At 29.9% G+C, this 18,636-nt stretch overlaps 4 protein-coding genes and 1 pseudogene across 5 annotated transcripts, besides 2 other annotated features; 1 reads left to right on the top strand and 4 right to left on the bottom strand.

The window, feature by feature from the left end:
* Positions 1 to 876: part of a mobile genetic element that runs on past the window's edge.
* Positions 839 to 876: a terminal%2Cinverted (terminal inverted repeat of MuDR-5_TvMULE4 transposon ID:TVAGG3_0200290).
* A 535-nt stretch (positions 877 to 1,411) lies between these two features.
* Positions 1,412 to 2,224, top strand: TVAGG3_0200310 (glycine-rich protein family; the record flags this gene model as incomplete). The annotated part of the gene is made up of 1 exon (XM_001308265.1): positions 1,412 to 2,224. The coding sequence occupies one exon, from the start codon at positions 1,412 to 1,414 to the stop codon at positions 2,222 to 2,224; it is 813 nt and encodes a 270-aa protein (XP_001308266.1).
* A 213-nt stretch (positions 2,225 to 2,437) lies between these two features.
* On the bottom strand, positions 2,438 to 6,870 carry TVAGG3_0200320 (uncharacterized protein; the record flags this gene model as incomplete). The annotated part of the gene is made up of 1 exon (XM_001308266.1): positions 2,461 to 2,733. One exon carries the CDS (start codon positions 2,731 to 2,733, stop codon positions 2,461 to 2,463), a length of 273 nt encoding a protein of 90 aa, XP_001308267.1.
* A 2,421-nt stretch (positions 6,871 to 9,291) lies between these two features.
* Positions 9,292 to 10,186, bottom strand: TVAGG3_0200330 (uncharacterized protein; the record flags this gene model as incomplete). Its single annotated transcript, XM_001308267.1, has 1 exon — positions 9,362 to 10,186. The coding sequence occupies one exon, from the start codon at positions 10,184 to 10,186 to the stop codon at positions 9,362 to 9,364; it is 825 nt and encodes a 274-aa protein (XP_001308268.1).
* Positions 10,187 to 11,704: 1,518 nt separating this feature from the next.
* TVAGG3_0200340 (RNA polymerase II transcription regulator recruiting protein) lies at positions 11,705 to 12,229 on the bottom strand (the record flags this gene model as incomplete). Its single annotated transcript, XM_001308268.1, has 1 exon — positions 11,705 to 12,229. One exon carries the CDS (start codon positions 12,227 to 12,229, stop codon positions 11,705 to 11,707), a length of 525 nt encoding a protein of 174 aa, XP_001308269.1.
* A 3,584-nt stretch (positions 12,230 to 15,813) lies between these two features.
* TVAGG3_0200350 lies at positions 15,814 to 16,566 on the bottom strand (annotated as a pseudogene). The gene has a single exon: positions 15,929 to 16,566. A coding segment is annotated over exon 1 (638 nt).
* Positions 16,567 to 18,636: the final 2,070 nt, after the last annotated feature.

Here is an 18,636-nt window from a genome sequence, read left to right on the forward strand (position 1 = left end):
TAAAATGAAATGATTTGAAAGAATAAAGAATTTTGAATATATTGGTCTTATTTTGATAAGCTTGGTCGTGTTTTGAATAGCTTGGCCATCTAATTCAATTATGATCTTTGAAAATTAGGTGAAATAAAACTAAGCATAAATGTAAAACTAGGGATATGAAATTTTGGTTGTACACCACTTGTATGTGCCGGATACCATTGTGTCAAATTTTTTCTGAAATTAACTTTAAAAGTACTAAGTAAGATCATGAGAAATAGCAATATATGTTTAAACCAACTTATATTTTGGTTGTACACCACTTGTATGTGCCGGATACCATTGTGTCAAATTTTTTCTGAAATTAACTTTAAAAGTACTAAGTAAGATCATGAGAAATAGCAATATATGTTTAAACCAACTTATATTTTGGTTGTACACCACTTGTATGTGCCGGATACCATTGTGTCAAATTTTTTCTGAAATTAACTTTAAAAGTACTAAGTAAGATCATGAGAAATAGCAATATATGTTTAAACCAACTTATATTTTGGTTGTACACCACTTGTATGTGCCGGATACCATTGTGTCAAATTTTTTCTGAAATTAACTTTAAAAGTACTAAGTAAGATCATGAGAAATAGCAATATATGTTTAAACCAACTTATATTTTGGTTGTACACCACTTGTATGTGCCGGATACCATTGTGTCAAATTTTTTCTGAAATTAACTTTAAAAGTACTAAGTAAGATCATTTATTTTTGCATAATATAATGTCAATATGGTTTCTTTTGATTTTATTTCATTTATAAGCAAATCAGATTTACCCAAAAACTCCACTCCATAAGCGTTCATTTGCTAAATTAAAAAGTGACAATGGGCTAGTCTGTCCCTTTCTCATTTGTTAACCTTTACAGAAGAAAAGTGAAACAACTTGTCCGTTGAATAGATCACACATGTTTTAGTTTTTACAAATTTGGATGGAAAAATAAAAACCACAAAATTTTGTGAATGTCCAGATTGAATGATATATCTCTAAAGACCAGCAAAATCAAATATATAAGCATTCATATCAGGTTATCAAATTTTGGAATTTTTTGATATTGCAAATTATATGTTCAACTACCTTTTGAAATGATTTTGTGAGCTGGTCAAATAGAATAGGCATTCAAATTGATTTGAAATTATTAGATAATTATATAAAAATCTTTCTTATAATAATAAAGGATTGATAATTTGAATAGTTATTGAATTGTTTATTTTTTGAATAACGTGTAAAATTTAAACTCAACAAAAGATCTTATCACATTATACACATATCCGTGCCAAAATACAAATAAATGTAGTCCTGTAGAAGTTGAAGTTGGCCCAGGTTCATTCCTAATTGAACTCTGGGGAGCCCAAGGAGGCACTGGATGTAAAGATGGAAATTACATGTCGAATAATTATGGCGGAAAAGGTGCATATACATCTGGAATCGTCAGATTTCGAACTACAAAAAGGATTTACCTTTATATTGGAGGTCAAGGAGGGAAACCGTCAAGTTGCAGTACAAATACGTATGCTTTGGGCGGCTATAATGGCGGTGGAAATGGAGGTAAGGATACTCATGATGACGACCCCAGTGGTGGAGGCGGCGGTGCAACAGATGTAAGACTCGTGAATGACTCTGATGTTGCATCGCTTGCCAGTCGAATCATGGTAGCTGTTGGTGGTTCTGGAGCTGTTTCTGGTTGTTATGGTGCTCCAGGTGGTAATTTAACTGGTTTTATTACTTCTGGTTACAATAATCTGAAATTTTCCCCATCCACTACTACGCAGACTGCTGGAAATTCTCTTGGAATCGGCGCAAATGGGAAATCTCATGCCGATACACCCGGATCTGGCGCCGGAGGTGGTTTCTACGGTGGATTTGGAGATAAGAGTGAGTCGGTAAATCAAAACAATGAATATGTTTCTGTTTCATCAAGTGGTTCGAGTTATGTCAGCGGATTTGAAGGATGTAACTCTGTAAATGAGAATGGAATCCACACTAATAGTCCAAAGCACTATTCTGGAATTGTTTTCACGAATGCAACAATCTTAGATGGAAACTCTACTTTTAAGAGTCCTGATGAATGGAAAGAGATTGGGCATTCCGGGAATGGAGCTGCTAGAATAACTCGTATTGATTCTGAAATATGTAATGATAGGGTTAAATCAATATTTTGTCCATCAATGAATCTTTTTTATCTATCTTTTCATTAAGCATTCTTTGGATTTCTCAATAAAAAGTTTATTATGTTAAAAATTTTTTATTATTATTATGAGTGTGAGTTTGTATGTGAATGACAAATTACTTAAATTTGTGAATCCATATTATGTAAATGCGGAACTAATTTATTTATATAAAGTAATACAATCAAAAGAGCATTGACTATAATTATAAAAAAAATTAAATTAAATTTATAAAGAATACAGAACACAAACAATAATATTTTTATTCATGGTAAATTAACAAAATAAGGAGAAGTATTGTCATTTTTAAGCTTTTCCCACATTTCTAACCAAAGCCTCTTGTTGTTTTCCTTCTCCTCTTTCATTTGATCTATAAAACAAAACAATTTTTCGTTATAAAAATTAGTATGAAGAACAAAACAGTTCTTGAACATCGATGAAATAAATTCAATCATATATTCACCATAATTCTTTTCATCATCAAATTTCTTCATTGGTAAATCCGTCATACTCTCCATAAATCTCTGGCAATCACTCATTTTTGCATCAAACTCTTTTTCATTTGTTAAAATTTGAATTTTTGAATACAAAAACGATAAACTTTCTTTGCTGACAAATTTTCTGTTTTTGTCAAGAAAGTTTTTAACAGTTGAAGGATCATCATTGTACAAATACCCGCACAACAACAATAAACTATCACTTTTTATGATGTTTATTGGAGAATTCAAAATTTTCTCCAAATTAGAAGTCATCATAAAAATAATCGTCGACGATAGGTTTCTATCGGCCCATTTTCCAGTTTTGTCAAATCTCAGTCCAAAAGAAAATTTATCCTCTCCGGAATCAATTAAATTTGCCAATTTCGACGGTTTTTCGATCGTTTTAATTTTTGACAAAAAATTAAGTTGAATTTTATTTTCGCAGAAAACTGAATTCGAAAATAAAAAATCAAGGGCAACATTTGAAAAATAACAAGTTCCTTCTTGAGGAGTTTGTCTGAAGAAAATAAATCTATAACATAACTGAAAAGCGGCAATGTGAAGTGAAATTGGCAAACAGTTTTTCATCAAAAAATCCAAAACAAAACTAAGAAAAACATTTTGAATTTCGTCACTTTTTTGGATTAAATTCAACCCTCTTCCGAATAAATTAATCAAATAAAAGACTTCTTTCCATTTCTTGGTAAATTTCGTTACTAAAAAGTTACAAACCAAATCAACATCCGAAGAAACAAAACAAGATAAAACAGGATAAATCAAAGAAAATTCATCAAAATAAAATTCATTTTCATTGTCAAAACTTTTTATCAACAATTTCAACTCATTTTCTCCTAAAATTATTGCTGTCCAAAATTCAATTGGTGAGAATTCGGTAAATCCTTGTTTAACAAGAACTTTGAGATGTTCTAAAACACCTTTTTTGGCAAATTTTCCATCAAAACAATTCAAAATTTTGAAAATTAAGTCAGAAAGTTCTCTTCTTCTTGAATCTTTGTAAACAACAGCCAAAATATTATAAACTGTAACTGTTTGACAGTCATTTAATGGATCAATCAAAGTCACTAAGAATGTAACATTGTTTTGAATGAAATTTTTGATTTTTGAAGCATTTTCTTGGCTGAGAATGTTGAATAAATAACTCAACAAACTTTCTTTCTGTTCATTATCTTTCAGTGATAAAATTTCCGTGAAAAATTCCATGATTTCGCTTTCCGTCAAATTAAAAGTAAAAGTTGTCATAATTTCGTAAATGTATCTCCTGCAATCTTTCACATAAATTTTATCTTCATTAAAAGTGACGTTTTCAATTAAATTTTCATCATTAATTTTAGCTTCGTTTTGATGTAAATGGTCAGAAATGTCACTTTTCGATGTCACTTCACTTTCAACTTTATCATTTGTATTTTCTTCTTTTATCATTGTTTCTTCATTTAACTTTTTGGTTTCGTCTAAAATTTGCTCATTTTTATCATTATTTTCTGAAAATTTTTCTTCACTATTTTTAATTTCTTCTTTTATTTGTGGATTTTTCATATTATTTTCATTATTTTGCTGTTTTTCATCATTGTTTGATGTATTTTCAGTTAGGGTTTCTTGGATAAGGTGGTTTTCTTTTGGATTTTTGAGGTTTTTGATTTCATTTTTGTCGAAAAAGTAAAAAATCCTCAAAATTCTTAGAAAATCACAAAAAGAAAATGTTTTTGGAGGTAAATTAATATTAGATTGGTTATAAATAGTTCTACTCCAATGTTTCAATATTCTGATGTGATTTTGTTTGTCACTTCTTATCCATATCTGAATATTCAACAAAATTTGTGAATATAATTCATTTGTCAATTTTTCTATCGTCAATATTTGTAATAAACCGAAAAATCTAACATACAATTGATAAGTCAAGTGTTTTGGACTTGTTGATAAAAGGAGATGGGAAATTGTCTTAAAACCACCAATTTCAAGGAAATTTTGTTGACAAAAATCTGACAAACTCAAACAATTTTTCAAAATATCAACTAAATTTTCTTCCAACAAATTTGACTTAAAGTGATTTTTGTTTTCTAAATCTAAATGTAAAAACATCGGAATTACGTTTATTATGTTTCCGTAATCTACAAAAACCGTCGAAAATGTTGGATCTGGATTTACTGTTTTTATTTGACAGTTTACATTGACCGTTTTGTCAGAAATTATTTTATAACCAAAGATTCCTTTGTTTTGCGTCGGTTCGAAATGAAAAAGATTTCCTGAATGAGAAAAGTGACAAAAGTCAAACGATAGAAGGCTATCATCTTCTGTAAACGGAAAATTATAGATATCAAATGACGACAACTTACTTCCTATCGTCAAATTATTTTTGTACTTGTTGGAAATTGAATTAACCTTAAACGATAAGTTTCCATTCAATTTTAATAAAGTAAATTTTGAAATTACGTTAACTAATTTTCCATTAACGAAAACAGTAACTTTGCAACCTAATTCATTATCAGAAACCTTTTGTACAACAACAGAAACTTGATGCCAATTTTTATTTTTAAAATTGCAATCGAAATCCCTGTTGTAACTTATATCATCGTTATATATCTTTACATTCAATAAAGTATTCCTTAAACAGATTTTCAAAGAATGATATGAATTGTCCGTTAAAAAAAATAAAACTTGTTTCGTCATTTTCTCTTGTAAAGTGTAATACAACCAAAATGATAATGTCAGACTTTCCCCAAAATCTTGTGATGTAAAACCGTTTATGGTCACTTCACTTTTGTCATCCAAATTCAAATAAACCGCTGGAATTCTTGATGTCTTCAATAAGAGTCTGTTAAATGCAGAAATTATCTGTTCATGGAAAAATGGTAAATTTTTGTCATCAAAAAGTGACAACAATGATATAAACCGTTTGACAACGATAGGATCAGTATAAGTTGCCAAAATTGTTATAATCAAATCCAAAGTTTTCGTAACAACTTGGAGGTTTTGTAAACCATTCAATCTCCATTGATCGACTAATTCAATTAAAAAGATGTCAAAACCGCCGTAATTACATTGGAAACAGTTTTCAGACGATTCATTACACAGATCAATCAAAAAACCTAAGATTTCCAAAAGTTTGTCAGAATTCAAAAAAACTTTGACAAAAAGTGACAAAACTTTTGGTTGGATTATATCGAAATTAGGTAAAATATAAGATAGATGTCTTCCTGCTATGATTTGTATCAAGTTATCCTTGATTTCGTTCGTTGGATTCCCATTTGTCAGTTTTTTTATTGTATTTTCCACACTTTCTATTTCCCTGATCTGTATTGAGTGGCCAGATGAAGTGAAAGCAAGAAAAGTGACAACTTCCATGAGAATTTTGAGAGATTTTGAAGAATTTGGAAGATTCACGAGGTTTTTACATATACATTCCGTTAGAGAACTGAATGATGTACTCAATGACACTGAAATAACAATGTTTTTGTTGATTGTCGTCAAGATCTGTTTAATTACGTCTAAATTATTAAAATTTTCATGGAAAACAAACAGAGAATCAATGAACTTCGATGTTTCTTGTATGAAATCGTTGTTTAACACCGAATTCTTCTGTAAAAAATTTGATAAAATAGCAAATGAGTTTTCTTGTGTTTGTTCTTCATAAAACAATGAATAGAACCTTTCCAAGAACAGTTTGGATGAAAATAACTGCTTCAAAAGTTGTTTGTCCCTACAAATATTCGCTAATAAAATTAATACGCTTTTTCTTGCGCAATTCATGCTGAAATTGTTATCATTATTATAGTTTCTATATGAAAGATAAGGATTAAAGAGTCCTTGAGCGAAAGAATCTACATCTTCATCACATAATTTGAGATTTAAAGTGGAAATCCTCAAAATTACTTCAGAAAACAAATAAGGATATATGTGGATTGACAATAAAATCTCCATTAAGTGTTTTTGACAACTTTTCAGAGCTAAATCAACCGAAAAATACCTTAAAATGTTGAATTCCCTGAAATAATTGGTCTGATTGAATACGGTTACCGATGGATTGAATATATATGCATTGTAAACAGTAAATGTCGACAATGATATATTTTGTTTCTGAATTATACGGTAACATATGAAAAAGAATAGTAAATATTGCTGTGCAGTACATGTTTGGTTACTTTCAAACAGTATTTCTACAAAAATGTCAATAAATTTTTGGGATATTATAATATCAAACGAAAAAGAGTCCGAAATCAACTTGATTTTCTCAAGAAACTCTGTAGAAAAGAGTTCTTCTTCCTTAGGAATCTCAAATTTCATCATTTTCTCGGTAACAAATTTAAAATTATTACCAAAATTTGTGAAAACAGGTTTGTAAAAGGAATCTGATGAATAATCCGATGTTATAATGTCATGTGTCTTGTTGTCAATGGTTTCTGGCAGCTTAATTTTTGTATTTTCATCATTTATTTCTTTAATTAATGATTGAATCAAAGGAGACATGAACAATGTGATTATTTTGCCACTCATGTACTTGGAGGACTCTTTTAAATAGTGTAAAGCTTGTAAATCCAAATTATATATCAAACTTGCGACTTTTTGTGAAATTAAATCGATTACTTCGTAAGGAAAGTATTCTCCAAGGTACTTTATTCGGTTTGTAATGAATGTTAAGAACTGTTTTTGATTGTTTTGACATAATAAAGATTTCGCATCGAAAATATTGAGAGAAAGCAATCCTAACAAGTTGTAAACCTTTTGTGGAAGGAACTCTGTTTTAGTAAGAAATGTTTCAAGTGGAAATATCAAGTTATCGTAACAAATATTTGTGGAATATTGATAAATGATTTGATAGCAATAGTAAAACGCTGATATACTTAAATCTTTGAAGTCATTCATAATAGTTTGATTATCTGATGTATTTATTATCTGTAGACAATTTAATAAAATAATCAAAAATTCTGAGTCATGACACTTGATATAGAAGCTGCACCATGACAAGTAGGAATACAGGATGATGTTTGTAAATAATTGAGGATAATTCGCTTGAAAATAATCGGATTTCTTTAATTTTTTGAGTAATTCTGGATAAAATGGGAAATAGAATCTATGGATATCTAGAATAGTTATAATATCGATCTCTTGTTGTATTTCTCTTTCAATTTGCTTTATTTCCGCTTGATTATACTGAGGAAATTGAATATCTTCCATTAACTCTTTAAAATAAGGTACCATATCATTATAAGTGTCTTGTACTACATCTGGAAGTCCTAGTATTTGTAAACATAAGTCACTTTCGTCCAGTAAATTATAACTTTCCATTCTTTTTATAAAAAAAATTATTTTTCTACCGCGATTGAAAATCAACCAAAAAAAAATCTTCAAAATTATCGCATTTCTGAGAATGGCAGTCGTACTAAGCATTACTTATATGTTTCAAAAAAATCATCCAATTTTCTATCCAATTCACTCACTGAAGAGAAATTGATTATCAAATTTCATAGAACTCCTCCAACATACTAGATTAATGATTGAGATGAATACTCTAATTAAATCCATAGGCATTCGAGTTACAAAAAATCACATTAAAGAAAATTGACTCAAAAAACAAAAAGAAAATGTAAACCAATCTTAGTCTAAGAAAAAACTTAATGCCAAAATCACTCAATCAAAAAATTAAAAAAAAAATATTAAAAAATTAAAAAAAAAGTTCATGAATAGTAAAATCATGTAACTATTACATGAACACGCTCTAGAATTAAAAGAAGAAAATATATAAAAAAAAAATATTAAAAAAAATGTGATATATATAAATATATATGGGATATATGGGATATAGAGCTCAGTTATATGATGTATAGTGTGAATATGTGTATATATGGTGGAAGAAAAAAAAATTATAAAAAAAATGAACTGGTTGGCGTCGTACATGGGTACTCTATCGCATTCTTATGAGAAGTATAGAGTTCCTGTACAACAATATGAAGAACCGGGTCACAAGATGCCCTAGGCCTTGGTCATCCCCAAAATTCTTCGACCCAACCGGCCCTAAGAGCATGATTAGTCGGTCTCCTTCTTTTCTTTGTGAGTTAACACTAGACCTAACTATATCTAAAGACATCGGTCACCCTGACGTCCAAAATATAAATGAATTAATTTTTTTTCCAAAGAAATCCCAGACTTTTCGAGATATCTTTGGAATGAACCATACACATTCTAATTATGTATGTTCTTTTTTTTCTACAAATTTTTTGTCACTTTTCGAAAAAATACCAAAAATTTTGTCACTTTTTTCAAAATTTTTTTGGTATTGAAAAGTTTTGAAAACTTGTAGAAAATTAATCATAACCAATACTACAGTCTGTAAAAAAAGTTAACGGTTTTTTGTTTGAGCCATCAAGGATCCGCACAAAAAAAAATCAAAGATTTTTTTTTGTTTGAGGAACCAAGTGAAGCCATGTTCCTAATCTTCTTGTAGAATCATCTAGGAACCTGGTTGTTATTACCCGTGAAAAAAACAGCTGTTCGGACCATCGACAAATAAAAAAAAATAAATTTTTTTTGTCTGCTGGCGATTGGTTGAAGGAAACGATGGATAACCGACAATCCCCTCGGGTCGTTCAACGATCCTTAATTAGGGTGAAGTCAAGGTTGTTATTCTAAATAATTAATTAATTTTCCATTTTGGATGGAAATTTGGAATTGGGAATTATATAATATACTCCGCGAATTCCATTTGGTCTACGTCATTAGATGGCGAAGGAATTTCTCCTTGATTCAAGAGAAAATCATCGAAATCATCTAAATTATCGTTAGAATAGGTATAAGTCGGATCAGGAGCTACGCTAACTTCCATGGGATCAGAAGTTGGTGCACTAAACTCGCTATTCATCTCTAAATTGCTACTTCCGATTGACATTTGTTCATTTGCTGAACAATCTGTAATGGAATTGACAATATTCGGTACGGAGAGCGAGTGCTGGATCTCTGGCGCAGCTTGCGACTTGCTGACGCGTAGGAAATGACCAAATAAATTGCGAAGTCCGATGCCAATCTCCAACTGGCACCAATTCGACGGGAAAGTGTCCACCGACGAGCTTGCATTCGAAATCAATTGTAGTAAATTAGGCATATTCATTGTTAAAAGAAAATTCGTGTTTGAATTTGTTAAAATCTGTTTGTATTTAGCCCAGTTGTCGTAGAGGAACATCACGAAGTTGCGGTTGACAAGAAGATCCTCTAACATTGGGAATTGCCAGCAGTACCATTTGAAAAATGTATCTGTCATGATCAAGTGTTTGATATTTGACCAGTTGTCAACGAGGAACGCAATCATTCCTTTCCTGGTGCGCCAATCACGACGTACTGTGGGAATTGCAAATTCTTTTGAGGCCATTTTGACAAGAATTGCCAAAAAGTCACGGCGAAGGTGCTTCGAAAACTTTCGAAGGAACTTCATCATGGGCTCAACGATGTTGCTTTGTTCTTGGAGCTTTTGTTTGATAAGCTCACGCTGTTCTCTTTCTTTGTTCATTTTAAAAAACGGTTATTGTAAAATGAATTTTTTTCCATTTCAAAGAAATTGAAGGGGACAAAAAATTGAATATAAAATTTTGATGTAAATATCTCAAAACATATTTAATAAAAATGCATATCATATGATACTGAATTATTTTTTTCAAGTTTTAAAAAAAACTCATCAATAAATTTTCAAATGAATTTGTCAGTGAGTAGTAGGACCATAGCATTTTTGTCGTAATTACTGTTAGCTTGTGTTCTTGAATTTCTCATGATTTATTCCAAAATGATAATTCTTGATCAAAAAATATTGATTTTTCAACTAAAAATAAATAATTTACTAATTATTATGTATGAACTCATAAAGCATTAAATATGCAATGTTATTTCATATGAGTAAATAATCCTGAATTGTAGTTAGAAAAAAAATATGCAATTTTTTCATAAAGCATGGATTTGGATTAAAATATTAAAAAATGCTTAACCAAGTTGTTTAAAATTAGGTTTTTGATACCAAAACTATTGAAATTATTAAAATTTATACCAATTGAAAGATTTCATCATTCAATCTCCAGATTAGCAAATCATCTCAACATACTGGTATATCATTAACTTTTTAATATCCTTTCTAAGCATAATCGAAATATTCTTCGCCCTAGAACGGATGATTCAAGTCTATTTTTTTCTTCTTGCTCTAGTAAAAACAATATACAAAAGAAGGATATGGTGTAACTCCTCTTGATACTGCATATAATTCGAGAAACATAATATATCAAACCTCGAATGAAAAGTAGCCAAATTGCATTTCTTGTGTATTTGACACTTAAATACATATTGTAAATTATAGGTTTAAATATGATCTCTTTACTTTTAGAAAGATAATCCATTATTGGAATTATCTTTATTTTATACCACAAGATGTCTATATAGGTGCACAATTTAGATGGAAACGATTCATGCATTGATTAAAGGCATAATGTCTCATTTAAATGATTGTTTTCAATGACATCAGTAGCAATTTCGTGTATAAAATAACATACATTTCCTGCTCATTTTTTTTGTTATATTGCATTGGTTCATAAGGCAAAAGACATTGAATGTGGCGGTTTTAACACTTCATCTATGTTCTAATGTTCCACAATTATTAATGGAAGTTTTTATTCCCAAGATTTTTGATGTTTGTTGTTGTGATTCAAAAATTGCAAATGAAATTCCTTCTTTCAAGTTGTCACCGTTAATATTTTAGTTTTTCCTGATCAATAACCAAAGATATCTCTTAATATTGATAAAAGTTATTAATTGTGAAATAAAATATTTAATTACATAAAATATTGAAATTACAACGATGAAATTTGCAAATATTGGTTAGGTGTATTTGCTATAAAATAAATATCAATGAATTGAACTGATTCAAAATTGAATTATATGGGCGCGCCACGCCAATCAAAAGAATCACAGTTTTGATTAGTCAATCTTTCATAAAAAAAAGAATTTGAATAATACTATGATAAATACATATTTATACTAACAAGATTCAGTCAAAGATAATTGAATCAAAGAGAAAGTCGTCTGAACCGAGATCAAAAAGATCATCTTCTGTTGCTGGGCTTTGTGGAATGCTTGAAGAAGATTCTTCTTTTCTCTGTAGGAGGAATGAGTCGATCTCTTGAACTTTATTCTTTGTTTTCATAATCTGTGGAATATTCCTTAAAAGTTCAACACTTACGTTTCTTCTCTGAAGTACCCTGAATCTAGACTTGATGCTGACATCGCTTCTATTGTTGAAATGCTTAGCAATCAATACCCATCTGCCTCCATATCTGTTAAAAAGTTCGAGGATGAGTTGGTCCTCTTGGATCGAGAATGGGCTTCTGTTAACATTGGGGCACAAATATTTGTTCCATCTGTCTTGGCACTGCCTGGGATTTTTGTTTCCCATTAGAGCAGAGATCTTAGACCAATCTGATGCTCCATAGCTGGAAACAATGTTAATAAGCTTCTCATCATCATCCTTAGTGAATTTGCTTCTTGGGTGGACCTTAACTTCTGTGATCTCCATTGTTTTAAAATGATAAATGAATACTTTATTAAATTGAACCCGGACTCTCAAAAATTCAATTGATAAATCTCCCGCTAATTGAGAGCAAACCCCGGGATTTAAATGGATCATATAAAATGGTAATTTAAGTAAGCCAATGTAAATGAAATAGAGTTATGAATTAAAGGCATCAATAGAGGAGCGATATAAAATAAATATTATTCGTTTTCAAATAAGAAATGGACATGATGCATATACTGTTAATATTATGAATATAATATTTATTACCCCACCAAAAAATTGAGAACTATCAAAATTGAGATAGAACAATGGTCTTTGTATTTTTGAATATTGCTTTAACAAAATTTAATTTCTCTTGGAATAAACAACGAGAATAGCTTAAATAGCAGATAATGTTTAACCCATAATGTAAAATAAATTGAATGGAGTAAAAAATGATATTTCCGTTTGACAAGTTGGTAGGGTGGTTATTAAAAAGAATAAAATATTTAAATAAATAGAAATATAAATTGTTTAAAAGTTTGCGGTAAAGTGACAAGTAAGGACATTAGGCGGCGTGATAATTATTCATGGGTGTGTATGATGCGTTTATTCCTTTTGTTATGCGAACAAGGAAAGTAAGAAAAACAATTTTTTCAAAATTCCAAAACCGGTATTAATGGATGGCCAAAATGAATTGTAAATATAATTAAGGAAGGGTGCATAATAAAATGTTGAAATGATTCTGGAGTTTTTTCGGAAATTTCAAATGATTTCAAAAAAATATTAAAAACTTTTTTCCGATGAAATTACATAATACCTGGGTCTTTCGATCAATTTCCTCATTATGGTTTCATGATTTGAGCACAATTGTTGAAAATTTATAATCGATTCAAAACTATGAGATTATCTATCATCCATTAATTACATGTCATTTAAACTACATTTATTGATCAGATACAAATTGTCAATTCGTCGAAAATTCTGTAATGTTTTGTATTTTGGATAACGATATTTAGCCACAAAAAGCATTGATTTTGATAATCAGTTTAAATGATCAATAGTTTTCAAGTCATAATTTTTGAGAATGAATCATCTGATTTCAAAAAATAGTGAATTGTACATAATCCTGATGAGCTATTAGCAATTTGATGATGAGTGAACAAAAAAGTCGGCAAATGATTGATATTTGGAAATTAATTGAACAAATTTTAATGAACCTAAGAAAATATTGAAAATTTTCGGAAAAAAAGTGTTAAGTAGATATATTATTCTTTGTTTATATTGTATTGCTATTCAGCTTAATCAGTTCAGAAGAAAAACTTCATCCGATTAAATTGAGAATTAATTCGATTATTTTAAGAGAAAAATTATTTTGAATTGAAACTTAAAAAATACAGTTGATTTGATAATTCGAATATAATTACTTTATTCGCATAATTGAGAAAATAATTATGATTGCACTCTTCAAAATTGAATGGATAACAACTTTGATAAATTTTAATCGAATCGAAGTTTTCATACAATTATTTTTTGAACGAATAATTTGATAAATAGAGGTAGTAGAATTGAAAAGAAAAACAAAAGCTTATTATTAGTGAATATTTAGAAATTGATTTAAATTGATAAGAATAGTTAATTGCTTAAAATGTACCCCATTATGATTCTCATTAACGAATGCTCCGTTCCAATACCAATATTACTTTTGATTCCCAATCGATTTTAAAATTCTTCCTTTTTCAAATTTAAAGTAGCTTTCATGTAACAACTATCCATATATCGAAGTTATCATAATAAGAAATATTTTAGAAAAGAAAAAAATTTGAAAAATTGAATAATCATTTAATTCTAAAAATGATAAAATTTATAGCTTTATTCATAAATCTGATGGTTTTCGTTTATGATCACGGATATCTTTTAAGTATTGTAAACTCATTCTACGTCGTTTTAATACCATATATCTTGACTTAATAGCAACATCACTTCTGTTATTGAAACATTTTGATATTAAAATCCATTTTGGCCCAAACTTATCATATAATTCTAAAAGGTCAATGTCTTCTTGGAGTGAAAACTTCATCATGTTCACTGATGGACATAGATATTTTGTCCATCTATCCTTACATTGTCTTGCATTCCTATTTCCCATTTTCTTTGCAACTTGATTCCAATCAACATTCTTCATTGATATGACGATTTGGTTAAGCCTAATGTCTTCCTCGGGAGTGAATTTGGACCTTGGATGTGGCTTGATGCTCATACTGTGCTTCAGATAAAAAATGATAAAATTGTGAATAATAATGAACGTTTGAGAACCATAGTCAATTGAAAATTGGAATGCATTCAAATTTTCCGCTGTTTGAGAACTTTGAAAACTAGAAGGAGATGATAAACAAAATATTGTTTATATTCTTCATTGGAAAGCGAATTGTAAATAAAATTTTTATAATTGGACTTTTAATCATTGTCTAAGCTATGAATCTATTTTCAATAAGTTATTTTGGTATTGTTTAAGATTTTACTATAGCAAACTATAGTTGACTGACCTGACTATAAAGTGTTTTGAACATTCTCAGAAAAAGTTGCATAAATAATTTAAACAAAAAAATTGCATTGGATTTAATAATTGGTAAGAATTATGCATAATTTTCAAATTATTCATGAAACGTCCCTCCGCTATTTGTGAGTGAAAGATTATTTCTAAAGTTTACACCGCCCATATAAAAGATGTAACTGCCATAAAATTAAAAGTTGAACTGAATTTAATAAATATTTTTTCCAAACTTAACACTTTTCACTTTTCCTTTGAATAATTTGATCAAAAATTTGGTACTAAAATTTTTTTGCATATTTATTGAATCAATAATCGATTTTCAATAATACATTAAAAGCATCACAATTAAATTATTTTGAAACATTAAATGAAGTAAGTTCATAACAGAAAGCAATCATAAAACACCCAATCACGTGGTACCTAGAAGTTATGAATGGTTAACTTTTGATTGGGAATTTTGGATCCTCATTTATTCATGGAAGCGAATGATTGATATCAGTTAATTTCAGATAAAAGTATTCTATTCGATGTCATTGTTGGTTGATATCTTGAATATTTAAAGTCTGCTAATTAGTAGTATTAATATCAATAAAATATACTGGTGAATGACTTATATTTTAAAGTGATGATTACATCTTAAATGAATTGATGAATTCGACTAAAGAGTTCTTAAATTTTTAATTAAAATCAGTAAGATTGAAAATTGAAAGATGTGGACCAACTTTGTCAGAATGGTGAGATTTATCGGTTCATCTTTTGTCTCATATAGAACAATTTGCAATTTGAATTTTCCAAAATCAATAATGAACCATGTAGTATTGGTTTAAAAGTTGAACAAATGTTAGATAAAGATTTAATTACATAAGATACAGCATCCCATATTGCATGTTCTAAAAATATTGGAATCGAGAAATTACCAAAATTTTAAAATCTAAATATGTCTTAATGGCATATTTTATTTTGAAGATTATGAAGTGATCGGGCTAAGTTTCAAAAAATATGGAATTTAATGAGGGTTAAAAAAGAGTTTGAAAAAAAATTATAAGATTAGGGTATAAAGAAAGAGATATTTAATCGATTAAATATCTTAAGCACAAGAAATAAATAGCTTGTGAATCTAAGAAAATAAAAGAGAACTAGTATATAAAGGTTTCTCTTAAAGTAGCTTAGAACCAGCTAAAGATTTCTTGTTCAAAGTTGTCGAAGAGTTCGTCTTCGACACTGAACAGTGACTCAAAGTTTGAGTCTGCTGTAGAAGAGTTAGGAAATGAATTTCCTGGAAAACCGTGGTAGGAGCTCTCGGCAAAGTTGTCGAGAACCTGTCCGCGTTGGACCGGTGACGAGTGTTCGAGTAGAGCCCCTTCAGCACGCGCGCACTGCGGTTCGACATCGCTGTGCTCGCAGGACGGGAGCGCTGCTTCATCTGGTAGGACTCGGTGTTGACAAAGAAAACGTTGTCGGTAGTGATGTTGCGGCGAACAAGCTTGCGATATTGTGCTTTAACTGCAACATCAGTACGACGCTTCATCATGCTGGAAATGACTTTCCACTTCTTGCCAACTTCCTCGACCTTCTTGAGGATGAAGTAGTTCTCTTCGGTGCTGAATTCTTCGCGGTTGATCTTGGTGTCAAGGTATCCCTCCCAACGGTCTTTGCACTGACGTGCATTCCTGTTGAGCATCTGGCTGCTAACAACGCGCCAGTCGATACTCCTGCTTTGCTTGAGACAGTCGTTGACGATGCTCGTAAGGAGACGATCCTCGTCCGCGCTGAAGGGGCTCTTAGTGAATTTTCGTTCTGACATCAATAAAAATAATGAAGTAAAAGATAAACCCATCATATTTTTTCAGACCGAATTACAAAATTGAATACATTGGTTTCAGAGATAAATTGTTACAAAATGAAAAAATCTTTTCTAACAAACATAATAATACTATGCCAAAACACCTTTTCAAACAATTCAATTATATTTTAAATATGTGACACATTCTCAAAAGTTGTTTCATGAATATATATTTTCTTCCACTTCACTGATATTTTTTCTTAATTTTAAAATCTATTTACAATTTGACAGAAATATCAATAGATGATTAAATTGCTTCTAGTGATACATGTCAATGCATATTTCTCGATTTTTTGATGATCGAGTATTATTTTGATTTTCTAAAATTTATATTTTTTCAAATTTTTGTTGTTAAATCGTTTTACAATTTCTATCAAACTTGTTAAACTAATATGTAAAACAATATACCTTGATCAGACAAGCTTAAAACTAATCCGAAATTGTATATTTGGCTTTATTTTTTGAAATGGCGTCAAAAATTTTCTCACTGGGTTTTCGTCTATCAATCCCAGCTCATTATATACGCAACCAATCAAAAATCTGATATGGGAGTCCAAGGCTAACTTTTTGTTGTCTACCTAATAAAAGAGGAAGCAGCATTAGTGAGAATAATCGCAAATATTCAATTTAAATTATCTTTTTATTCTTAATTTAAAGTGACAAAAAGAATAAAAAACCTATTCTAAGGCATGTTGTTATGTAAATGAGACTAGACATTATATTTTATGTTATGAAAAAAAAATATTTAGAATTTTAGAACAAAATAAATAGAAAAAATAGCATAACTTATGGATGTGCGAATATTAAATTTAATAAATTAAGAGAAATTATTTTTGGCGCCAAAATTATTTGTTAACTCTCAAATTTTTCTGAGTCAATAACCCGCCAAAAAAGTGTCATTTTGTTTCGTTAGAGAAAGATGAATTGTCCATGTCATCCAATCGGGAACAAGGGGGATGGGGATTAGATGATAAAGAAGCAATTCATGCTCTCTATCTGAAGCAATCAGACTTACCAGCAACAATGTGAATCGATTTGGCTTTAAAGTTAATATAGCAGATCAGCTTGTTACTGGAGAGACTAGGCATTACGATTGATTCGCTGTAGTGCTCTACTTTAATTTAAGAGTAGTAACGGATAACTGAATTCCCAAAGTTCTTTAGGTGATCCAAAACACTGTAGCTGCTTGAACTTTGGACGAGCCTCGCACCCCAGAGAATAGAAATCCCAATCTTGCTCATGTTTAGTTGAATTAGTCTGCAGCAGTACAGCTCTGATACCACAAGATCGTGATGTATACAAAGTCACAACGCTATTTGATTCAACAACTAGCTAGTTTTGACATCAAATTGCAAAATTTGACTTCGTTATGAGCTCTTTGTAGCAAAAATACATTACACTTAAAGACTAGTTGCTAGACTGTAGTAGTTTGTTCGTATATATCTATTTTTCCCCAACGTATTGCATACTACATTTTGACAAGACTTGCAACCTTATAGTAACCTCGTTGGGAATTGTTCAAGCAAAGCGTAGGTAGTTAAGGTCGAGTAAGAGTTCTTCTTAAATCTTTCACTGAATGAGTAGGTGTTGGAAGAACTGTTCTCTAAAGCGATACAGTTGCGCTACATGTTCGTCAACTTGTCTAGAAATAAATATATCATTTGTTTTATACGTTTTTTCGTAATAAATCTATTTGTATTTGTTGTATTTGAGTATGAAGATAACAAAAACTACGGCATAAGACGCAGTACACTGGGCTTCGTTGCCATTTTATTTACCATGTTAAGAATAAACTTAACAGACATGCTTTGTTTTCGACGAAGCCATCTAAAATAACGTACATCTAAATAAAACTAAAAAACTGTAAAATTTCTTTATTTGATAGTATACTTCAAATTATGCACTATACCTTCTAGAATTCTATAACACTCTTTGCATATAATTTTTTTAAAAAAAAGTTATATCTCGACAAAAATATGATTTATCAATAGAGTATGTAAAATAAAACTCATTCGCAGTATTAAAAAATCG

The sequence above is a fragment of the Trichomonas vaginalis genome, chromosome IV, assembly GCF_026262505.1.
Source record: "Trichomonas vaginalis G3 chromosome IV, whole genome shotgun sequence".
Lineage (NCBI taxonomy): Eukaryota > Parabasalia > Trichomonadida > Trichomonadidae > Trichomonas > Trichomonas vaginalis.